Source organism: Corvus hawaiiensis, chromosome 3 (assembly GCF_020740725.1).
Source record: "Corvus hawaiiensis isolate bCorHaw1 chromosome 3, bCorHaw1.pri.cur, whole genome shotgun sequence".
Lineage (NCBI taxonomy): Eukaryota > Metazoa > Chordata > Aves > Passeriformes > Corvidae > Corvus > Corvus hawaiiensis.
This window is the reverse complement of record NC_063215.1, coordinates 111118949-111144472: the sequence shown is the minus strand read 5'-3', so window position 1 is coordinate 111144472 and position 25524 is coordinate 111118949. Positions and strand designations below refer to the sequence as shown.

The 25524-nt window shown below is 39.2% G+C and overlaps 1 protein-coding gene across 2 annotated transcripts; it reads right to left on the bottom strand.

Annotated features, from left to right (window-relative positions):
* Window positions 1-1876: 1876 nt before the first annotated feature.
* Window positions 1877-25472, bottom strand: ACTR2 (actin related protein 2). Of its 2 annotated transcripts, XM_048298851.1 has the most exons (10): window positions 25330-25472; window positions 19130-19240; window positions 16274-16288; window positions 13981-14196; window positions 10362-10434; window positions 8336-8472; window positions 7394-7543; window positions 6568-6713; window positions 6040-6172; window positions 1877-4895 (listed from the first exon to the last, which is right to left on the bottom strand). In XM_048298851.1, the coding sequence occupies exons 1-10, from the start codon at window positions 25375-25377 to the stop codon at window positions 4725-4727; spliced, it is 1200 nt and encodes a 399-aa protein (XP_048154808.1). In that variant the 5' UTR covers window positions 25378-25472; the 3' UTR covers window positions 1877-4724. The 2 variants fall into 2 exon arrangements, with proteins under 2 accessions (XP_048154808.1, XP_048154809.1); XM_048298852.1 differs by lacking the exon at window positions 16274-16288.
* Window positions 25473-25524: the final 52 nt, after the last annotated feature.

Sequence of the window (25524 nt, the reverse complement as noted above, 5' to 3'; positions counted from 1 at the left end):
GAGATTAAAAGGTGTAGGCAAGGGGCCCATATCAGTCATTATTCCTGCAGCTACAGTTTAATTACTACTCCTAGGCTTTAGGGAACAGAGGGGTTTTCTTAATAACAATTTTTAAAAAAGGTATGTGAAGGAACATGGGTTCTGTGGCTGAAGATGGCCCTTAGTATCATTCCAAGTCTCTGCTAAGACTCTTAATATGTTTTATTTATGACCCAGAATAGAAACTGTTTCCCTAATCTTCAATGTTAAGGTTGCTTCCAGAGAGAAAAAAGAAATTTCAAAAAACCCAAACAAACCAATTGGGAAACAAAGCCCCATCCTGCTTCTCCCCCCTGAACTTCTACTTTTTCCAGCAGCACCACAACAGAATTCTGCATGAGGCACAGAGAAGGCAAGAAACTCTTCTCCGGCTGTTTCGACAATAAGCAGATACGCACAGAAATCTTGTTTTGTGCAGTTGTTAGTTGGTTCAATGGGCTGCAGCACCAGGTTACAGAAAGGTAAGCAATTTACATGGAGGATGTTATTAAGGAACTATTTTAGTGTTGCAATGCAGTGAAGGTAAGAAGCAAAATAAGCAGCCTGTTGTGGATGGAAGGGTTTTTTTCTTGAGGCCTATAATGGCAAAGTGGTGGTGACTTACACCATCAGGACAACAAACCAACCCATTAAGAAGGAACAAGCATGACATAGTAGGGCCCAAATAAAGCAAAATTTTAGCTTAAATACTTGCTGAAAAAGTCCAATTTTTTCTAATACCATTCTCCCCAGAGTTAGAATGTAGAAGCAGATATATTTGGGTTTAAAAAAAACAACAAACAACCCCAAACCAACCAACCAACCAAAAAAAAAAACCCAAATAACAACCAAAAAATCCCTCGAAACTAGATCTTTCACAGTATTGAAACAGCTAATGACACTTGTTTGTGGAAAATAGCTGAAGTGCCCACAGGGAGGAATTCACTATTGAAAAAGTTGACTAGCAAATGTCAACTGAGCTGTATTTAGTCCTTTCCACACAAAAGCCATGTCAGGCAAAACAAGCCAAGTGGGAGGAGCAGGGACCATGAATTAGTACTGAGCAGAGGTATAGCCAGATGTATTTATTTTTTCCCAAGAATGCACAGTGATGAAACACAGATTTGGGGTTAAGGGTGGCTTTATTTTTTTTTCTATTAAAATCCTGTCTATCTGCATCTGTCCCTAAGATGACAAGTGTTTGACCCAGCCACTGGCAGATGCATACAGAGCCAAACTGCACATAGTGGTTCCATCTAAGAAAAGCAAACCCATTATCCTACTAGGAACAAGATGCCTGGGGAACATTCCTCCAGCACAGCATGTGTAATGGACTCGGGGAAGAAGCTGGTTGAGCTCATTTCAAAAGCCAGATAAATGCATCATGAGTGGTGGACCAGTCACTAATCCACTCAAGTCCTCCTAAATGCCACAGGTCAACGCCATATGCACTTTTTCTATCAGCTAAAATAAGGGATGCAGGTGAAATAGCACATGAAGTCACAATGGCAAGGAGACTTTTCCTAAACAGGGCATCATTTTGTGGCTTCTGACCTTAGCCAAGGATGCTGAGGTCAATACAAGTTGAGGGCTCTTCCCATTTTGCAGTATGGAGGTTGATCTGGAAAAAGATTCCCGTCCAAGGATAAGGATTTTATTTTCTTTTTAAAGAAAAGGATGGAGGGAGTGGAATATTGGCTAAAGAATGGAGTATCACAGCAATCAGTAGAGAATGTGTTATTTTGTCACGTCAGATTTCCTCAGCAAAAGCGGCTCATGATGGTTTTGTGATGGAAGTTAAGTTAGAGAAAAACTGACAGAACTGTGATTTCCCAAAGGAAACAAAGCAAACATAATCTACTTTGAAAAAAATCTGATTTTATTTTTGTATTGAAAAGACCTGTCAATTTAAATAGATGTTTATTTCCATTCATGGTCTCAACCAGTGTTGTCTGTTAACATTATTCAGAACTGTATAAAAAGCCATCTGTGTTACACTGGTTAACATCCTAGAACACTGGGGGAGGGGAGGGTTTGAAGCAGCTTAACATTAAAAATAGGATGTTCCCAAAAAACTTACAACTGATGCGGCATCTTCTATTCTAATTTTATAGGAGCTGAAGCATTTTGCAAATACAATTCAAGTTATTTGGTCTTCAAAAAGACTTTAAAACCAGATTGCTTTCATAGCAGTATTGAAGCTGTCAGCTGAGAGAACACACACACAACACTCTTGTGTGTGCAAACACATACATGGAGAACCACACTGAGCACAACTGGAACACCCCATTCAGTATCTGGATTACGAATGTGTTCCTCTGAATCCATGATCACAGTTAATATAAAATGCTAGTTGCTTTTTTTAATATATACATGGTTTCCATGGAAACCCAAGATTCTGCACAATCAACTGACATTTATTACTCATGGTGCTGTGAAGTTCTCTAGTGAAGGGGCCAAATTCCAAAACCTTTACTCAAACATGCACATACCTCACCGAAGCCAGTGGACAGGGGAGAAGATGGTTTAGAAAAGGGGTTGCAGGATCAAGGTCTAGATTTGAAAAATCACATGACAGATTGTCATTTAAAAAAGTTTTTAAGTCATTCTTTGGTTTATTTCCATGATTCCCAACACTGTCTGAAAAGCCCAGAGACAGTCACATGAGAAATCATAGCTCTAAAGCAAGCCCACAGCATTTTTAAGTCTTGTGTATTAAATGTTTAGAAGACTACAGGAAATCGGAGTACCCCTTACATTCATGTCCCCAAAAATCTAGTAACTGCTTAAGTGCATGCACTGAGGCATGACCGGCATGCCTGTAAATTCATATTGTTCAAGTTAAGAGTAAATATAGCTGCAAAAAACCCCACCCACCTATAATTAAATGGTCATTACTAGCAATACTACAGTGACTTGTCTTGTTATTAAAGAAATGCAGACATGGTTTCTGCCCCTTTGGCTCGCTCAGCCAAAGGAAGCTGTCTGCTCAATTTAGAAAGGAAGCACATTTTAAGAATCCAAGGGAGTTTAATATTTCCATGTTCCTGGGGTCAATTATTAATGTAAAGATGTAGACAAATGGCAAGTATATGAAAGCATCTCTCATACATTCCAAGGTTTGGAAGTCAAGAGCAGATCTTGACTTCCTTATGCTTAAATGTTATGGTAGGCTTTGAAAACCAGTCTATTTCTATGGAAAGCAAAGTAGAACTAAGTCTAGCTAGCATTTGTATGCAAGCAGTTTTTGCTATGCTTAATGTAAGGCAGATTTTATTGCAAAGAGTTACCAGTCTGCTAGTAGGAAAAAAAATACAGGCAACTATACTCAGAAAAGGTGGCTGATACTTACTAGTGACAACTTCCATTTTTTTAAAACAACTCAGCTTTAATGTACTTTCTGGAAACAGCATTTTCATCACTGGTTTTCACTTCCTTTCCCATCCCATGTTAAGTATCAAAAATCAAGACTGGATAAAATGAATTGTGGCTATTTACCAACCAACATCTTGTATTTCAATATTATTCTTAACTGGAACAAATATAAGTCATTCTTTATAACCTACTGCCACTGGTTGTTTATAAATATCAGCTTGCTGCAATAAACACTGGTCATTGAAATACTCATTTGCAGTAACTACTTGGCACTAGGTTAATGTAAAGTTTAATGGAAGTGCTTCTGATGTACATACAAGCACTTAAAACATCAGACTTTTTAAAACTTAGTTCTGGGGGTTTTAATCTCTATAGTTACAGTTTTCACAAGCATTTCTGAAAGTATTAAATCTCTTCAATAAGTTTAGAGGCTCCTGTCTCAGCATATCTAAATTTCTTCAACAATTACAGAATAGCTAATTTAACCTTCTTGCTTCCTATGCCAAGACAACACAATACCAAAATTTAGTTATGAAAAGAGGCATTTTTGGTCAGGCTGACCCCCCAGCTGTCCCTTAACAAAAAAGAAAAACAGCTCAAACCTGTCTCCTCTCTCCAGAAAAAAGACACCTAAGGCCACAAATGTACGTTTGCCAGAACATCAGGTGTTTCTCCATTTGTGGCAACTGTACATTCCCACTTAGAGAAATACAGTCTGAAGGCCCCACCACCACCTTTAAGGATGAACCACCTCAGAAGCCAGTTTAGGCAGCAGTGCATATGAAACCACATTACATCGAAACAGTGTGTTAAAGTCATTCCAGCTACTTCAACTAGTTTTTAACAATGTTTAATCAAAATTCCTAATTGCAGGAAAGAAAAAAGCAAACTTAATGTAGAGAGAGGCATAAAGATGCAAAGATAACCACCACAATGATCCAATAGCAAAAACTCTTGTTTAAAGGTTTTCTTATGCTAAAAAAGGCACACAACCCCTTGTGAACTAGAGACAAAAGCTAGCAGGACTACAGCAATAAACCCAAAAGAAAAAGCCTACCAGAATTACCCAATTGCCTACTGGGAGGGAACAATGAAGTAGACAGGCTGCTCTTGCTCCGTTTTGTGTGCAGGGAAGTGGTCAGATTTAATAGTCAAATTTAGCCACATTAAGAAACATTTAACAAAAGCTACCCCAAGAAACCAGAACAAAACCTGACGTTTGGGTCAAAAGGCCACAGACAGGCCCTTCCATAGCATGTAGCTGAGTGAGTTCAGAGATTGGCAATGAAAGAAAAAAGCTTTAGACATGTGACAGGAACGAGCTTTGGGATTTATCGAACAGTCACACCAAGCTTCTCCAGCACACGCACTCCCTTTTCCTGGTACTCTTGTCGGGTCATCCAGAAGTTGTCTTTGTCTTTCATGATGTCTGCTAGAACGGCGCCCCCCAGAAACACCATGTGCTTCCGACGAGGGGGATCTTCGATTCGGATCTTAAATTTCTGAGAAAAAGAACAGAAACTGTTACTAGGATTCTTGAAACAAAGCCTTGCAAAATAAAATTGGGCTTTCCACCAGAACAATGAAGTGGAAACTGTCTTGTGAGAAAAATGCAACTAAAACACTGAAATGTTAGCATAGGGCCCTCTGTGCGAGCTTCCAGCTTGCGCAACCAAAGTAAAATAACGACTTTGCACTGGAAATTAGACACAACTACTGACACTTGCCCAAAAATTGTACTTTCAGTATATTGACAAAAAGCCCAGGCGTCAGAATACTGACAAAAAATTAAAGACCCAATTTTTGCATTTCAGGAACACTGTAAAGAGTGAAATAATTCATAATCTTTGATGGCTAAAATTATCAGAAGTTGCCAGATCATCAAATCATGAATATTTTAGAATTATACCAATTTACACAATCTAAACCAGCTTAACTAATTAATATTCCCTTAAGTTCTTCAGTGCTAAAGCTCTAACTTCACGAGCAAAAATGAGTACAAAGCTATGACTGAAATACTGTCTCAGATGTAAAACATTCTGTACAACTGACTCATTCCACAGAAGATCTTCAGAGAACACTGTATTAAGAACGAGGGAAGTTCAATTCAGTTCACCATTAGAAACTCCACTCAAAGGAATTTTCAGTACAACACGCTGTTACCTCTGTAAAGTGTGCAGCTGTTGCCTGCTTATCACAGTATCCAATGGAAAATTACTCCACCTGAAAGCGTGTTAGAACTCTAGCCTCTCACTTTTGAGCATTTCACTTGTAGTATGAACCAAAACTTTCACAGATTGAAAAAATTTATTTTTTTTTTCTCTATGACAACTTTAAGGCACAGCAATTCCTTAGCTCTGTTTAACCAACACTACAATTTGTGTCCTGGCATTTATCAGCCTGTTTTACATTCGAACCAACCCAAGACTTCAGGAATTATTTGCTACTAGCAGGGTCTAGAAGGTAACTACTTCATTGCAAGTATGTACAAAGCAAACGCAGGGTGTGAGGAACGACAGGCAGCGATTTTGCAAGTTGCAGAGGGCCACCCGCAGGCTCTGTCATTTCTGACCACTTGGTTCCCTCTAGTGGGGATTCAGGGGAAGCCTCTGCACCCTCCGGATGCAGCAGCCACCCGATACCCACCGAGAGTTTTTCCACATCTCCTTTCAGAACTCGTTCCAGGTAGAGCTGTTTCAGTTCCCGCTCCAGTCGTGAAGGCAGCCCGGGATACATGGTAGACCCTCCAGACAGCACAATGTGCTTGTAGAATTCAGACCTGACGCAAAAAAAAAAAAGTCTTTGTAGTGTTGTAATAGTGTACTCAGTACTACTGTAGGTACCTTACAGACAGGGGAGTAAATACAAATCTAAAAAACAGTCACTACACAAAGACAGACTGCACAAGTTCAGGAGACTTGCTCGTGCTTTCCCAGAAAGCAGAAATAAAAAAATATTGTGCTTTCAAGATTTTATCTTTGCTCGTTCTTACCCAAATAGTTTCCAGACAACCTGTGAAGCTTCCAAAGCTCAGCCTGAGCCCCACTCCCAGCATACACCCTCCCTAAGGAGCACACATTAGAGTGTCTAAAGCAAAAGGTGTTACTTTGAAGACAGTTAGTTCTTGCATCACCCCTGCACCCAGACCGAGAATTTTAAACGTTCTGCTCTTACCTGGTATCAATGTCAGCAGCCTGGATGGTGTTGAACAGCAATTCAGCCACACCAACCCCTTCGACATTGATTAAGTGAGGCTGGAAGAGAGCCTCTGGTGCCTCAAACCGTTCTCCACCAACTTTGATAATCCTGCCATCTGGGAGCTAGGGAAGAAACAACACCATTGAAAAGACTACTTTTAGCCACTTGAATACTAAAAAAAAACAAGAGGAAATGACCTACATTGCTCCCAAATGTTTTAACACAGGAAATTGTTGATAATTGTCAGCACTGCAAGAAGTCATTCAGTAGTACTGAAAGAATATACGAATTCTTTAATCACTCTGCAATTCACTTTGAGACATTAGGAACCAGATACATCGATATTGACCTACTGAATATTTCCTTGCAACACCAACTCCTAATATCAATTTAAAAAACTATCTTACAGCAAGAATAATGCTTTTCTGCAAATTTTTCCAACTATGATCACAAAGTATCCACTAGGAGCAAGTCTACCTTTCCTGACACCAGATATCATTCTCATGTCTCACTGCTGGATGGATGAAGATGAAACAATTTCATATGCTAGAATAAGTCCATTTTCTCTACAAATTCCTGAACATTGAAATTTCAAAGATCTACAATGACAAAAATGAGTACAAAGTCTAACAGAAAATCTGAAAAAAGCCTGTAGAAGATTTCCGCAGAACCAATTAATCTGATTCTACAGGCTGAGAAGTGAGCTATTGCCAAGAAAAATTGTAAAGGAATCAAAGCTAAATGCTACCTGAATTTTAACCTAGGAAGTCTAGGACAAGAAAAGCTGTCCTGAGACACTTACCGTGTAGGATTCAACTAGAACTGTGGTCTCTAGTGCCAGCTTCTGCTCCTGTTCAATGTTGTATCCCACGTAACACAGCTTCTCCTTGATCATGCGAACTGTCTCGAAATCAGCAGAATGGTTGAAAGCGTAACCTCGCAGCAAGAGGAGCTGGAGGGAGCACAGCAGGTTAGCAGGAAATGAGAAGAACAGTCCAGATCTCTCCGTAGAGGGGTACATTTAAACACGTATCTCTGTTCATCTCCCTTTTTTAGCTGCAAATGTGGGTATTAAAACAAATCCATCCCAGCGTATCCATTATCCCCAGAAAGGCAGCAGCATTACTCCAAATGGGAGATTCTCTTCATTATTACAACTTTCAACATAACCAGCACAAAGACAAATGAAAAAAACCTAAAATAATTCTTATCTTTAGAACTTCACTTCAGAACATTCCCGCATTCCAGTTTAACCATAAAGTTTGTCAGTCCAGGATGTTGCTTATATTTAAAACACCCAAACAAATGAATTGTCTATCAAACATGCTCTCTTATTTAATAATCGGGGAAGAATCACTACACTATTTTCCACACTGTAAGAAAGCCTTTCTGAAAATAGATGAGTAGAACTGAAAGAACACAATTTAGCTTTCACTTTAGGTATTGAGAAAGCCAACTTTCAAGTTTTTCCCTCCCAAATATGGAATAAATTCCCTTCCTACAAGACTGCCACTAAAAAAATGTGATGTCTGTGAATAACATCAATATCATCACATGTGATTTAGATGAGGAAACACAGTAAGAACAGACTGAAGCAATACAGAGAATACAGGAGTTCTTTATGTAATTAACATATGAATAATAAAGGAAAAACACAGAGTGGTTTCTTGCTGTCAAGGGATTTTGACTTGAACCAACATACCACAGATACCAGCCACAACCTTAAACCCTCTTCCCAGCTTACCTTAATGAGGTACCTAGTGATATCCCTGCCAGCGATATCTAACCGTCTCGTGAGGTGAGGGAGAGAGAAACCTTCATAAACTGGGCAAATGTGAGTCACACCATCTCCAGAGTCCACAACAACACCAGTCAACAAACCTAAAAGAATGGCGGGGCAGTACAACTTTTATTAGCACTTCCATAAATAGAGCAGAACAGTAGTGAGTTTAAGATAGGATTTTTCACTGTAACCTGACACAACCTCTCTTCCCTCAGTCATCAGTGGATTTTAAACTTCAGGATGTCATAGTAACAAATGTTTTCATATATTTTTTTTAGAAGCATTACTTTTACTTTTACCTAGATGTTTAGAACTCTACCGCTCACAATTATACCAGGTGTTTTGACATCTTAAATTCCACTCTAATTAAAGGGAATATCTATGCTCATTAAATGCTTATTGGGGCACAAATTCCTCCACAGATTCAGTTGTGCAGCCTTATATTAATTTCTGAAATATGAAGAAACCTAGAGATGTTCAAGCCACAAGTTTACCTTGTTAAATTCTTAGGACTTGTTGATTTTTACTGGTATTCAGAAAACCAAATACTTTTGTAAGGTAGAGAATATTTGGACTATACAGCACACACCTAGTATTTTCTCACAGAGGTGGCATTAGGCTGAATGAGATCCACCTTCACAGAATAAAAAAAAAAATCAACTCACACAAAAAAAGTTTACCACAAACTATTAAATTCTAAGGTATACAAAACAGGTATCATGAACGTGTAGAAACCGAAGTTTCTACAATTAAGAGGCAAAAATCAATGGTGAAAGTTGATCAGAAAACAGTTTTATAGTTTCTCACAAGCCACCTAAAGCAAGAAAACATATTTTAAGGAGATACCTTAAAAGTGTGGTACACTGAAATGAGGCACATCTCTATATAACTTTAGCCACTACTTCAATCTTTGAAATAATATAAATACGTAGGATGTTTTAAAGGAGGGGTTTTTTTTTGATTTTCAAAATCAAATGTTTGATTTATGTGCCCCTGGATTTTTACATCTTAGAAGGTCTTCAGCTTTGTTTTAGATGATGGTTTGTAGAAACACTGCAGGCTGCTCTAAGTTGTCTCACATTCTGTTATTCACAAAGTAATTGAGTACTACACAGTAAGGTACATGTACAATTACAGCAGAATTTAAGATTGTAAATGTCAGTTAATTAAATATTTATAAGGAATCAAACCAAAGAAAACCAAGGGGAAAAATGTAATAGCACACATTGCAGCAAATAAAATTAATATTCAGGTCTGAAAAAGTGGTTTTGGTTCAAGTGGTTATAATGACTTGCATGGCAGAACCACCCTTCCAGAACCCCACTGCTTTTGGTCTTGGACATAGGCACTACAGTGACGTGTTAATGGACTCAGATATTTATGTCCTGTCATGTGACAGGTAAATACACCAAATCACTGACAAACAGATGCCAGGAGTCATGGTATTAGAACTGATGTGCTTGAGTAACTTCTTAAAATCCTAGATGGACTGAAGTTGATGGTAGAATTTCCACTGAATTCAGACAATCCATAATTTTCTGCTCAGGCTGAGGACCATTTCAATCTAGTTTATCTACAGCAGAAGACTCAACATTTAATTATTTTTTCCCCTGAAAACAGTACAGAAGTCACATGATCATCGTGAAATTACTCTCTTACTCATGGTAAAAAGTTCTTCGTTTTCCAGAAAATCCAAAGCAAGCCATTAAGACTTGATGCCAAAGGCAAAATGATTACACCCTGGAACAGTAACAGTTTTGAGGAACCAGGTTTTTGCATTTATCCATGCAAAATCCAAGTAACACCAACAGTGGTACCTAAAAATAGTTCCTCAAAACAAAAAGCAAGCATGCCAGTCAGAGCCAAATTTCCTTAGAAAACAGCATAGAATTAAGCCCAAGACTCCAAGACCCAGTGATGCCATATTAGTACTTTGGCTCAACAACACATTTGTAAACTAAAGAAATTTTAGGTTAATTTTGCCTACCTTGAGCATACAGAGTAAGAACAGCCTGGATGGCTACATACACCCCAGAAAACTGGTACGTCTCAAACATAACCTGTAAGATGAAGGCAAAAATCAGCTTCCAAAATAGACCAAATACCTCAAAGAAATTTCATGGGTGTTTGAAAACTGTTATTTCTAGAATTTTGTATTTTTACTAATCAAAAACACTTCCCAAGAAATTTCATCACACAGATTCTACACAAACATTAGAGCCCTATGTGCTTTAGGACACTAAGGAGTACATTCAGTTCTGTACCTTACCTGTTCACACCAGACAAGCCAGATGAAATATTCCACATCCGTTTAGCAACAAAAGAAACCCACACACCAATTTCTGCAGCTTTACACAAATTTTCACTTTTCCAAAGTGCCTAATGAGTGGGAGGCAGTACTTGTAGAGCAGCCGAACAATTCATTACTGAAGTGTGACTTGGGAATAAAATGTTTGTTTAAGGTGTATGCTTTAAAACAAAGTTCAGGCATTTTTCATTCTTCGTATTAAGCCATACGGACTTTGTACTACTGCAGACTATGTCAAATAAAGACTAGACTCCTGCATATCTTAGTCTAGAATAAGCCCAGGATCACAGGTGGTTCTCTGGATCTGAACCACCTTCTTCCCTTCTTTAAAGGGCAATCAATGACAAACTTTTAAAATTAGTGCAAAATCCACTACAGAGAGAAAACTGCAGGTTTGCAGAATTCACACTGAAACAGGAAAAGTAACTGCTTGTCTTGTACACTAGGTTTCCCTAATCACTGAACTAGTTTCAGTTAAGAAGCAGGCCAAGATTAAAGGATTTAGAGTTTATAAGATCTTGTCTTCTTTCTAAACACACAAGAAAAGGCCAAGTAGATAAATCATGCTGTACAGCAGTTTTCTCCTCTAAAAGCTTTACCAGGAAAAATGGATGAATTCTGATTATTCCAACACATACAGAGGTTTTGCCTTTGCTACTCTAGAGCCTTGTGAACCCTTCTGCAACTTCTAGGACTAGAAACTGATTGAATCCTAAGTACTCCCACAGCTCAAGTAAAAGATATCTAAATATTTTTGAAGCAAAAAGCTGATGCCTGACAATTTTAGAATTCTGAACTATTTAAAGAACCTCCTCCGTTAGAACAGTGTGAAAAGGAACAGAAAGGGAACAGCTGAAAGGGCAGCAACTCAAAATAGATCCGCTTTCAGCAGTCATTGTCTAAACCCAAGACTATTCCAATGGATATTTTCAAGCAACCTGAGTGCTTATTAAATGAAAAAATAATGTAAGAAAAATCTAGATTATCACCTTCATACAACAAAATCAATATTCAAATGGCATTAGTTACTGCCTTCACATGTACCAAACCCTAAAAGCCTCTACAAAACCTTTTATAACCTTTGGGGGTGTTGTCATTCATTCTTCCAAGATATACTTGACATGGAAATTGCCTTGACACTGGACATGTATGTGAACGAATCTTAAGATGTAAATACTGAGCAAGATGTTTCCCTGAAAAGATTCTTTTTCACATGACAGCAGATATTTGATTACCTACCGAGTGATGTTCTAACTGGGTACAGAAAGGAAGAAGAATTAAAAACTGGGGAAAAATATAAGGAATCATAGGTTGGATTAGACGAAGTGACTGTGCTCGAGCGTCTCTACAGCTTCTTGATTTGCCACTACAGTCTGGGTGCTTCTGAGGGTGTTACACAATGGGAGTGCAGCAGATAGACACAAACAGCAAACACGCTGTCAAGCTGAGGAGCAACCAGGGTCTTGTACATGCTATGGAAGGAAAAGCACTTTTCTAATATATATTTTACAAAATAGCTGACATGTGAACACTTGCTGCCTTACTATTGCAGGTGGGTCTGATAAAGCCATGAAGTGAGGAAAGAAAATTACTGGAAACAGAATGAAGGATAGCATATATAATTATCTATCATCTTTATATGGTCCAGATGACTAAGCTTTTCTTCTCAAATGCTCTGCACTGTATCCCAAAATACAGAGACATTATTATATTTACTGCAGGCTTTAGATTATCTTCATTCAGTCCTCTACCTCACACTGGGCTTGCCTCCCTGGAAAGGAGGAGGCTATGTCAAAAATGGAAGGAGTATAAATATGTTGCAGTTAAACTAAATATTGTAAGTTCTCCTAACATTGTGCTCCATTAAAAACATTAATAGAAACAATGAGCTTCTGTGTACTCAAATTTAAATTCACAAAAATGGATTCTAGTTCTCACTAATCTGCATCATGATTAAGTATCTATGATCTCTGGGGTGGTGTTAAAGAGGCAAATGGAGCAATGCAAATATTCTACCAGAATTCAGAGGCCACGCTAGACTCTTGAATTTCTGGTATAAAATTACTTGGCACCAGATTAACTAAAATCCATCCTTTTGTATTTATCAGGAAAACAGAAACAAGAACACTATTGTTGACAACTGAAAAGCAAAGAAGCCTGGACAAGAAGTAGAGCCATTCCTGCTATGAGGAGGCCACCGAGAATAATCTGCTCTGCCTATCACACCACAGCTGGCTGATACACAGTACATGATATTACTAGTGTTGCATTACCTGATACTCAGGTTATAGATCCCTGATGTCCACAACTGCTTAAAAAATGCAGTTTTTTAGATTTTAAATTTTAAAAATTTAGATTGCAGAGTCTGATTTTTTTCACTTAAGTTTTCCCAATTTTGCCAGACTTCATTTGCTCCCTGGTCACTGAAAGAAAGGATTAGTGCAAATGTATTCACTGCCACACTGCAGAAAGCACTACTGCAGCTGTGACATCAAAAGGATTTCAAAGGAAAGGCAATGATAAATGTAAATTCTTAACAGACTAAGCAATGAATTTGTGGAAATATATATACCAGCTTTGATATTCAAACTTACATTAATTGAAAATACGTATGATGCTTATGAGAAAAAAATGCAACAAAACAGAAAACGAAACATTTTGTTCTCATCAAACATTACTGCTCTTCAAAACTGAGTCTTCATCACATAGTACAGGAGCTAAACAATATATATCTGACAACCTACACTGAACACAACATTCAGCTGGAGCTTAGATCATCAGGGCAGCACTCTGAGATTGAGGATGCAAGAACCAGGCTTTCCTTCTTAGAAGGCTTTCACTGATGATCCCTAGCACTAATTAAAGATTAGTGCATTGGTTGTCATCACACCTTCCTCTCAACTACCTCCAACAACACTGCTCTGTCTGGTAAGCATCATCTAACTCCAATCTCCTCTGCATTACTGGCTTATACAAGTCCAAGTCGTTTAAAGTAATTAACATTCATCCAACAGCTAGTAATCAACGTATCCTGGGTATGTGAAGACAGACATGTATTTCCAATTCTGTGTTTTAATGCTGCTGTTAATGCTTGAGACAAGACGCCTGCTTACAGCTTGTGAATGAGATCAGCTGGTTTGAATTTAAGCACAGTAGCATTCACGCCTATGGCTGAGAATGAGTTTTGGTTAGAGAACAGAACTGCTTTGCTTCAGACAGTCACTGCGTGTTGCTGGAACAAGGAATCTCTTAGCAATGCTCCAATGACTGTATATCAGCTTCTACTAGACAGACATACCTCCACAATCTTCTCCCTATTTTTAGTTGGATTCATGGGAGGCTCTGTGAGTAGTATTTTACAATTTTTTGTGTCAATATTAAGTTTTTCTGGTCCAAACGTGTAATCCCAAAGGTGCTTCATATCATCCCAGTTTCGAACTATGCCATTCTCCATCGGATAATTCACTTCCAGCATTGATCGTAATTCACTGGCTTCATCACCAACCATGAGATCCTGTAAAATTTTAATACAAAAACATGTCAGTGTTTACAAAGTTTGCTAAACACCAAACTCCTCAAAAATGACAGTGAACTGCTTCAGCCTGTGTCCAGATGTGTTCTTAAACAATGCCCACATTTTTGAACCATTTGCAGGTACTTAGGAGAGAAGTAGAGGATATTTCATGTAATATTTAAATTTGGCTGTTACCTATCCTAAATCTTTTCCAAAATAAGTATTATTGATTTGATTTTTTCAATTAACCTTAAAGAAACCAATAAACCCTGTTAGAGCTAGAGACTACAAAGACCTTTGTAAGTACGGATGTTTCTCCACTGGCACCTCCCAAATTATTTTATCAAATACTAATTTCTAAGAGCCGAGATGCAAAACAGCACATAAGGGTAGTAGGTGGGATTGGCAGAATATTTTTCCATGCATGTTGCAAATTTCTGTGCACAATACCAAAAAAGGAATAATGAGTGGTGAATAAGCGTACCGAACAGGAGCAAAAGCAAATAAGAGATTATAAGTTCCACACCAGACATTAAAAGAAACAATGGTTTACATATTGCCTGTGTCAATAGGGTGTGAAGAGACATATCTAAATATACAATATAACCTCGTCTGTTCCTTGCCAAAAGTCCCATGCCAGAAACCCCAGTAATGTGTTCTTGCACAAACACAACCAACTAATGCAATTTGTATAGTCATTTCACAGTGATTAAGCAATCTGTTTATTAACGTTAGTTATGCAAACATTGCACATTCAAATTAGTAGCATTGCATCTTCTCCTTTCCCACGTATTTCCCACAGGAAGTATGCACAGTAACATCTTATCTTTGCTCCTCATTATATCCCATACTTTTCTAAAGAACCCCAAACTGACTCACTTGTACTTAGGCTGTAAGAACATATTTCTAGGTATCATTAGCTCTGTGTCCACAATAATATTAATTGGGAAAAAAAAAAAAAAAAAAAAAAAAAAAAAAAAGAAAAGCCAGCTGCTTCATCCAAACCTATGCCACGACAGCTCGCAGTTACTGTGGCACAGCAAACTTGGAAGTGAGGGTTACTCAACCTACTATTCAGTGCCAGAGAAAAAAAGATGCACAAGAAAAAATCTGGCATCCGGTTTTATAATGCGTGTTTTAGAAGTAACCTAAGCAGTTATTGTTAACTATATAAAAAGGAAGTGAACTGGAAATAGTTTAAGTGAAACCACTCCTCTTTCACCTTCTCTCCCTGACAAGGTGTTTTACTTGTTTTCCTTGCACAGCAGATCTTCACTTGCACTTTTCTTGCACTTCAGCTCTTGACTGTACAGAAGACAAAAGTCAAGACTCCAACACTTTCAATCAAAAGCACTCTAGTGAAACCATAGTATGAGAACTCCACCATGCAGCCACATTACTCATGAGAATTTAAGACGACACAAACTCCACCAGTTAGAAGAATCAGAAGATCAGAAGCCTTTTTTGTGCACTGCTCTGTGAGGCTCTAAGCTGCCCAACAGGACATAGCCCAGGAAAAACCACTATTCAAAGGTGCAAAGTGAAAGTTGCACAGAACTTTCACATCCTTTTAAAACAAAGCTAAAGGGAAGAACAATTGTTCTCTCTTGAGAACATCAGCACTAGCACACTAACAAACACGTACACTTGGCAGTTGAAGAAGGACAACACAACCAAATTTGCAGAGACGAATCAGTATTGTGGCATCCAATGTTTCCACCACTTCAGTACTCAGTAATATCTGTCTACTGAAAATCTGAATGTTTCTTCAAACTCTTGGTTTGTAATGTTAAGTAATTTCTACTGTTAAAGATGCTGAGTTCACGATCTTTCAATGTTATTCTTGCATCTTGCAAAACTACAGGTTATGTAGCATTTAAAAGCAATACATAAAATATTCCCATTAATTAGTTGCCAGTAAACCAAAGCAATGAACAATGTCCAAAATAAGTATGTATTCAAATGTAAAATGTAAGACAAGACAAAACAATGAATAGCATTTAAAAAATAACATAACAGCTACTAGGTCTCATCAAGCAAAAATGGTAAACAAAAAGCACAGGGGCACCTCACTTACCATCATTTTGTTATTCTACTTCAACAGGTCAAGAAAGGTGAAGAAAAGGTAGAAGCAAGAAAGTCAGAAAACGCCTAAATGAAATTCTCAAATTATTTTAAGTACACAGTAGAATTAGGCTGAAAAGAGATGCATGTACAGCAGGAAATGATCTGAGTTAGTTTAGTTAGGGCCAAACTAACATTATCAGGACACCAGATTAAATTGTCTCTTTAAAGGAAGCTATTGCTACATGTCAGTGGCAAGTCATGTTTAGGCTTCTTAGGCTGCAAACAAGATTGGTGTATCTGCCTATCTGTCATAAATAGGATTCTGTGCATAAATATTCTGTAACAGTGGAGTTTTGCCCTGGGCAAGGTGTGTATCTGAACTAGACAAGACTCTGCACAGGACAATTGATCATAACTAGCTCTGACAATTGCTAAATTTAAATTTTTTTTAAAAAATCATTTAATATATCCAAGAACTGAAAACTACTCCTTAGTACTGACTTACTAATACCCCCCAAACCTGCTGCAAAGACTTGTAGGTCAGTAAAAACCAAGAGCAGCATCTATGCTTCTGGTTTTACTTGCAATTTTAAGCAAAATAATCCCAGTAATAACTGAACTCCTGAGTAAGAGAAAAAACTATATCCCTGCTGCTAGCTGAAATGAGAATCCGTAAGGAAAATATGGTCAAAGCAACTTGAAAGTGGTAACTCAATGGATGATAACCACTGTTTTGATCAGCTTCCAGGCTCCTTTCACAGAATTTCTGAATTTCACAGGAGTGCAGCTTTCCTGAATAGTTTTGAAAAGTTAAACTGATAATCTTCTTGCCAGCTTCCTTTACTCGGTTTTAAACTTATCCTGTAAGAACTCACAGTGTATGCCCAGAATTAAATTTTGGCATAAAACTCATCCACTAAAATACATTTTTTTAGGAAATCTGCAAGATTCTCACAAAGAAAAACAGCACTCATGCTTAACAAGTCTTTCTACTGTATTATCCTACTGGGATATCCAAAGTATCTGTGGCAGGGGTTTCTTCTCTTGATACACTGCTTCCTTAAGAAAGGGTGACAAGCTGTTATAGGCAGATGATATAAAACTTCTAGAAAGAATCTAGACACAGTTTGTACTCTTTGAAACACACCCACATGATCCATGCTCAAGCAGAAGACCAGCAATGCATGCAAAATGATAGTTTACAGGTTCTTTTGCTGATATCATAGCAATTACCCACTTCTACCTCCTATCTTTTCAACATAACACTGTTATCTGTAACAATATTAAATTAAGGTATCAGATAATCAGAGGATACCAAAACTGGCAGGACAGGCTGTATTGAATCAGCTGGAAATAAAACATTACTTCAACAATGAGATTTCATGCAAGAAAGTTTTGGGGGGGGGAGTTCAGACTCATAAATCACTGCATAATTTCATAAAACTTTACCAGGACCTCCTTTAAGGAGGCTTCTCACATTAAGTTCAAAGAAATACCTCTCCCCAAGTCTTACTAGAGAAAGGATTATGTTTTCCTTCTCCTTACAAAAAAATCCTCTCTACTGTGAAAGGGAAAGATTTCTATCCTCTCAACCAAATTGTCCTAGCTGACACAAAGTAAAGCATTACTGAGATAGCAACAAGACAAACCCACAACCATATCTTGGGAAGCTCTAGTGTCTTTCAGCCTCTTGACTTCCTTGTATGGCCTGCTGACTCTACAACCATTTTACAGGCAGAAGCAGAAACTCGACAACTCAAGTTCTCCTTGTCAGCTACAGGGCTCTGAAAATAAGGAACAAGACTGGACTGATTTTTTCTCCTCTTCCTAAACTGCTGCTCAGAAGCAAATAAGGAAAGTACAATTGAATGCCTGTATATGTGTGGTCCTACTTAACCTTCACTGGCTAAGTGGGCACTTCTACAGTTCTGCATTGCCACCTGCTTCTCCCTCACTCTCCAACTGGAGTTTGCACGACGGTCTAGTGAGGCAGTCAGAACTTCACCTGACCAAGAAATCCCTCTTTTTCAGCTGAATCAGCTCACTGAAGTGGCTCACAACATGCCTGCACAAGCAGCATGACCAGCACAAGGTGAGAATTGTGTGGTTAGAAGCAAGAAGGGAGGATGTGACCACAGCAGGGCCAAGACATTTACCAAAGCCTGTATTGAAGAAGCAACTAATAACATTTGAAGTATTACTCTGTAATTACAAAATAAGTGAAAAATTATAGCTCCCTGGACTTCAGAAAATGAATTCAACAGTAGTTCTCCCCCCATGTCTTGGAATAATGTCCCAAGACAAAGCAGCCTGAACAGAGCCTCTCCATCTCTAACTGGTGTGGAGCACCTACATCCATCAACAGCAAAAGGAAAACAAAAACCATAGAAACAATGAAACGCAAACACAACCAAGGTTAAACATCTCATACAAGATCACAGATGATCAACTCTGAGTAGAAAGCAAACCATACAGAAAAACCTGGAAGCTCCAGCAGTTCTTCAGCATTGTCTCAAAATCCCACAGTACGGCTCGGTGACAGTCAGCCACTTCTGTCTGAGTGCTGCTTTCTAATCTTGGCATCATTTGCATATTGGCATTTGAAGCCCCTTTTTGCCCAGAACCACTCGAGCCCTACCTGCTGCCTCCTCAGGTGTACTATCTGAAGGCCTCCAGTGCTTTAGATTACCCTCTTCTGAACTTTGTAGTTTGTGACAGGCTAAAATCCAATACAGAAACAAATCAAGAAATACTGAAACAGCATAAAAGGGAGTTAAGGAAAAAAACACTTCCAAACATTACACAACTCAAAAGCTGCCCTAAATATTTTTATCTGTCAGAAAGAAATAACAATCAAAACATTTACCTTGATTTCAATGTTTCCTACTTTAGCAGTTGATCTTATAATGGGTCTTCCAACCAAAGCTGGAAAAATGTGCTCTGGAAAATTTGAGCCTGCATAGCCACATTTCACAAACTGAAAAGGAAGAAATAATTTTATTAGAATATGCATTATTTTTTTTTACCAATACAAACCTGGTTTGGGGTAAAAAATTAAAAGTCAAAATTTAAGCGCATGTGCCCCACTGGAAACCAATTTGATTTATACTTTCAAATCAATTTTACACATTTTAGACGATGCATAGGTCTTTAAAACTGAAAAAATTATTTTCCAGAATGTTTTCTGAATCAAGACTGTCATATTTTTGAGAAACAGTATTAAAATTAATAAGTACGTTGCAAGCTGTAAGAGTCCAGTGTCTGAATTGGGATTTCCTACCACTCTGTAAAAAAGTGCTCTAGCAACGTGAAATCTGTAATTTTGTAATGGATCACTTTACAATGAGTACCAATGAAACCTAGTTAAATCACGTCTCCAATTAGAGCACACAGCAGCGTAATAAACTACGCACCAGAAAAAAAAAAACCAAAACCTTGCAAATTCAAGTTTTATGCCCTTATAAAAAGTGCTCAAATGTGAACTAGCAATTCAGATGGATTTCTCAAAGTGTCATAATTTTTAGGGTTTCCTTTAAGGATAAAGTTTGCAGCAAGCACTTCTAAAACCAACAGCACAACCAAAACCTCAGATGATGGCAGTTCACACCAAACAGGATGCTCTGAAAGACTGTTTGTTACCCCAATATATACAAAAGGAAGCTTTATACCACTGGGTTCCAAGATAGTATATACACTAAGAAAACAATGACAATTTACTGAACAATAAAAAAATAGCCACTAGAGGAAGTTCAGGTGTAAAATATAAACTTTAAATGTGCCAGCAAGAAGTTACAAGTTTAGTACATGGGGATCAGCAAATTCTGCTCTTCAGCTATACTACTTTGATAGGATATTTCCATGTATCATACTCTGAGGTTCTGCCCGCAGCTCATACAGAGCAGACTCCTCTTTTATTCTGATGCACAGTTCGCCTACTGGACTGTATCAACATGCCAGAACAAAAACATTTTCATCTGCAAAATTACCCAACCACTGAGGTGCAGCAGCGGTAACCCAGCACCATGGGACCCCTCAGGTTGGAGGGAACCTCAGGAGCTGTCTCATCCAACCCTGGGCTCAAACCAGTCACCGCTGAATTCTGAGCAGGTTGCTCAGAGCTGGGACCAGCTGGGTGCTGGGAGCCTCCAAGAACAGGCAATTCACAGTCTCCTCGGCACCCTGTCCCAAAACGTTATTATCCACTGCAGGTTGTATTAAAAGCCATCTGCTAGAATTTTCCAAACGTTCACTGAGCTTTCTGAAGCAAGGTCTGAAGACTGCCACTGGAACAATTATCCAAGCAAAGAGTACAGTTAATTGCAGCTGACAGGAATTCTGTCATTACACTAACGGTAACATGAAAAGTCACTTGTGCTGTTGCTCGTAATTATTCACCTTACTGCAGTAAAAAAGGGCACCTGTTGTGGAAAGAAATTTAGACAGCCAATTACAGAAAGAGCCAAGAGATATTTTAATTATAGCTGGGGTAATAGAGGGGAGAAAGGATTTTTATTTTGCTCTTTTGCGACCCTAGTTTCTTTCACTCCTTCAGTGTTTGCTCTCCAAAGGCAGAGCTGTTTGGAACACCTGAAGAATTACATTGTGTACACAACTCATTTCACTCATTCTACTTCAAACCTAGAGTACTCTAAAAAGGCAAGTATTTACCAATTCTTTCGGTTACACTAAGGCCAGGCGTACCTAGGAGTTATACAGATCTTATCTGTGTATTCAAGAATGCAGTGCTGCTATGAGAAAGCAAAGAGCAGCCACAAGCACTTCTGGATCACATACCTGAACACACCAGAAGGCTTTAACAGAAGTTTTAAATTTGAGGAAACGTATGTGATATTTTGAAGAGCTGAGCTCAGTCCAAACAACAGTGTCCGTATTTAAAAAAAATAAAATAAATAAAAGCTCCCTTTCAGGCTTAGCGAATTACTGCATTAAGGGCAATCACACAGTTTTTGTTGCTGCTACAGTGTGTAGGTATGCTTGTTATAAAATTCATTGTGCAGGTCCTGGTCAAGAAGGTTTCCTAAGAAGTTCTATGAAACAGCCCATACAATCCTATCCTCCAGCTTAGGGTTTCCTAAATTGTTCTAAGCACAACCATAAGCACCTCCATGCATCTTTACAACCGTGTATTTGTGTACAGCCTTTTCCTCCTTTTCTGTTCCCCAGCATGAAGCAACTTCCCTAACAGTCACCACCAGCCATGCTGGTCAACAGAAGTAACAGGATAAGTAATATTTAAATAAATCCTTAGAACTTATACTCCTGAAACGCTCCCCTCAAGAAGCTCCACTACTCAAACTTTTAAACCCTGCTAAACCCCCAGTATTTATATAGCAACCCTGATGTATGCAACCAAAACAACTACTGCACAAAAATCAGTGCCTCTTGGCCAACCTTTAAAACACCTCTCAAAATCACATACAACTATACTGACCTAAAAACTGGTGACCTACAAAACCACGAAAATTCTTACTATTTGATATGAATAGCAACTTCCAGCCTCTTTTTGCATTAACACCTTGACGCATCTTCCCAGGAAATTAACTATGTTGGCAATTAACAAATCCTAGATTTTAAAAACAGATTGTCATTTCTCCAACCAGCCTAAAACACAATCAAAACCAGATTTAATCAATGCGAACTACAATGAGTGAGATTAAGCTTGGACATTCAGTCTGTTTCCCACTTCTTTCTGGCCAGAACAGAGAGGCTTAAAAATGACATTTTACAAATTTTGATAGACTCAGCCATACACAGAAAGGACAGAATTTTAATTTGCCTTCAAATTTGAAATTTCCCCCTCCAGTCTACATAAAAATTTGGTGAAGATAAAGACAAGTGAGCCTTGTTTGTCAGCTTCCCTATCAATGGGAGCATCCCCACTGTAGTACTCTCTCTGATACAATCCTGAGTATTCAGCTGATTCAGTAGATTTATGATGGCCTAACATTGGCTATTATGGCTGAAGAACCAGACTTGGTAAAACTACCAACAGGTAAATGCACAGATCTGTGTAACAAAAGATTTTGGACTGGTTTAGATTTTTTGAAGGGGTACAGGAAACATAAGATACCTCTCCCTCCTGTCCCTTATAGGAAATCCTCCAAAATCTTCAAGTAAATGTCATGAAGTGCAGTAATCTGGAATAGCTTCTCTTTCCAAAGCCCACTTTCCAAATGCTCACTGTTCCTGCCACTCTCAATTTGAAACTCTCTAATTTAAGTACAGTGCACTTGTTTCTCTTCCACCTCTTGCTGTGCACACCCCTCACAACAATTATTGAACAATTTCAGTATAATGCTCGTGTCTCCAACAGTAACATGAGCACTCCATGAATTTACCCATTTCTGCAAGGACTTCATCATCATTTGTTTTTGCACACATTTGCTATACATTCTGCATGTTTTAAGAATAGCTACTTAGCTTGCCTGTGTGCAAGCCTATGTATGTAAGAATTTTTACCATATATAGTTTCTTCTCCATTTCACTGTGGTTTATACTGAGTCTTTCACTTCCTACTGAGTCATCAAACACTAAGAACTTGCATGTATAAGTGTTCTTTCAAACTAAAAGAATGAGGAAGCTTGCAAACAGGTCACGTGACTGGTTTTAAAATGAATACTAATACTCTTATCAGATCTCTGAGCTTGATCCTTTCCACTGATGCAACTTTCAAACAAAAACCCTAAATACAGTTACAGCAATTTTACAGGCCAAGAAGCAACTTTCTGTTTGGCCTCTAACAATAAGAACATCCACCTCTAATGCTTTAGACCTCTGAGGTGCCACTGCCTGCCTCCCACACTACGTGTTGCAATAACTTCCTTCTAGTCCCTCACCTCTTCCTCAAAGATAAGCTGCAGCCTGATACATCAGAAGTCCTACTGCAGCCTAACAAGAACAGTAAATTTCAAAGACAAGCCTAATGTTAAAAATTCACCTGATTTTTCCAAAGATATTCTCCATTTTTTATCTAAGATTTCTGACGCCTGGCAGGAGATTTCATTTCAATCATGCTTTTAAGTATGAGGTATCTTAAATCACTCTGACCTAAAACATCTCTTGTCACATAGGAAAAATATTATTATCAAAACACTGGTTTGATGATATAGAACTACTTGATATCTTCACATGCAGTTGAGACTCAAAAGTTTTACTGAATGGAATTTTCTTCCAGCTTAGTTATCCCAATCCTTGTTCAATTATCCCAATTCAATCTAAATATTTCGAGTTGACTGATTTAACAACTACTTCTGATACTCTGCTCTCCCACCCAAGGAGGTCCGTAGCCAGGGTACTTCCAGACACATGTTGTTCTGCCCAAAGGCCAAGCACAACCCAAAGCCACACCAGCTGAAGTGACACAGGCCCCTCCTCTTGCACCATAAAGGCACTTTCCACTCCTGTGGTTATTTATATCCTGCTGGTACAACTCACAAAGAGAAAAAATGTATTGATCCAAGATGTCTCTGGAATTAACAGCAGGCACAGATGCCTTAGGTTGTAAAGAAATCTGTGTGGCACACCCAGTTTGTGAAATTTGATTGGAACAACCGCTTCTACCCCATGTGTCACACCTGAGACCAGCCAAGGCACAACACTGCTGTCACCACCAATACACTAAACATTTTACAACCCAGTGATTATTGCCATATAAAGGATCGCACCAATAGATGAAGCTCTAAATTATTTTTTTTTAAATCTGGGCCTCACAGTAGGAATATTAAAGAAAAAAAAAAAACAAAAACAAACCCACAGAACCCCAACAAGCGAACAAACAAAAATGTAAAGCAGCTTCCATGTGCCTTTGTAAGAAGAAAATGCTAAATGCTATCTTTTCTTCTTTCCTTTTTCTAAATGATAGTGTAAAAAATGCCCAAAGGCTAAGAACCCTAGCCCTATTAATTTTTGCTATATGAGGGTAAATGAAGACATCAAAACTGTCAAATCCCTGAACTGTCAAATATGTTCTTCCTCCTGAACCATTCCAACAATTTCAGATGCTAACTGGAAAACCTTCTAATTTAAGATGCTGAAACTCTAGTAACATCATCCTTTGTCTCACCTATTCTTTCCTAGGCTTATCAAAAAAACCCCCTCTTCTTTATTGCAAATGTCCACATAAAAAAACCCCAACAACCTGCTTTTTTTTTTGCCATTCAGAAGATCTTAATGTACCACCAGCTATGTTAACTCTTCACATAATACCGCTTTACTAGGGGAAACCCTAGATTGCTAAAAAAAATTACCAAGGGGAAATATCAACCGACAGCATCTGATTTCTTCTTGCTTTAAAATGGTATCTTTTTCACTTCCTGCCAGAGTGCCTCACAGCCTGACAAAAGGATGGATCTCCAGCGGGTGCCTGCACGCTTATGGAGGCAGGAAAAGGTGAAAAGGATGGGAAGAAAACCTTTCATTTAAAAAATGCCGATTTGGAGGCACGTGGCAGATCAGAGAGGTATTAAGGAAAGGATGATGCTCTGTTTTGAACAGCAGCTGCCAAAAAAAAAAATCTAACAAGCCCCCCCCCCCCCCCCCCCCACGAAACCCCAACAACAAAACCCCCAAACATTTTTCTAAAGTAATTATCCTGCAGAGAGAGGACATATCCTGATTGCTCGATGTATAATGCGCTCATTCAGAATTTTTGAAAATCGGTATTTTTGTCTAAACGCTCGTTGCTACAGAGAGACTCGCTCAGATCACGTAGAGAAATCACGATATTGACGGTAAAAGCAGAGCGCCGAGGAGATGGGGGCGGGCACGGCAGACGCAGCACCGCAGACCCCCGGCGGCTCCCCCCTGGTTTGGGGACACGGGGACACCCGGCCGAGGACCGGCAGCCCCCCCCGCCCATTCATTCCGCGGGCCCGCGCCAGCGCCGGGATGGCGGCCGGGCCCGGTGGCGGCAGCAGGGCCGGGCGGGCGCGGCCCGCGGGCGGTGCCGGCAGGAAGCCGGGCCGGCTCCGGGGGGAGTCGCCCGGCTTCCCCTTCCCCTCCGCCCCGGCAGCAGGGCGGGCCCCAGCGCCGCCCGGAGAGACTCACCCCGGTGCCGTTGTCGCACACCACCACCTTCCTGCCCAGCGTGTCCATCGCGGCGACACCGACACGGCTCCGCACCGGGACCGACACCGACGGCCGCACCGACACCGCCCCGACCTCCGCCGGGCCCCCCGAGCGCGCCGCCCGCCGCGCGCGCACGCCGGAAGCCGTCAGCGCGCGCCACCGCCCCGCCCGCCG

What these genes read in the sequence shown, in the direction of transcription:
- ACTR2 (XM_048298851.1), bottom strand. Translation starts at nt 25,377, where the DNA reads ATGGACACGCTGGGCAGGAAGGTGGTGGTGTGCGACAACGGCACCGGG. An exon ending in ATAGGGAGAAGATTGTGGAG is followed by an intron (nt 10,435 to 13,980) that starts GTATGTCTGTCT and finishes TTCATCTTACAG; the next exon opens with GTTATGTTTGAGACGTACCA. An exon ending in TTCTAGTTGAATCCTACACG is followed by an intron (nt 6,714 to 7,393) that starts GTAAGTGTCTCA and finishes TTTCTTCCCTAG; the next exon opens with CTCCCAGATGGCAGGATTAT.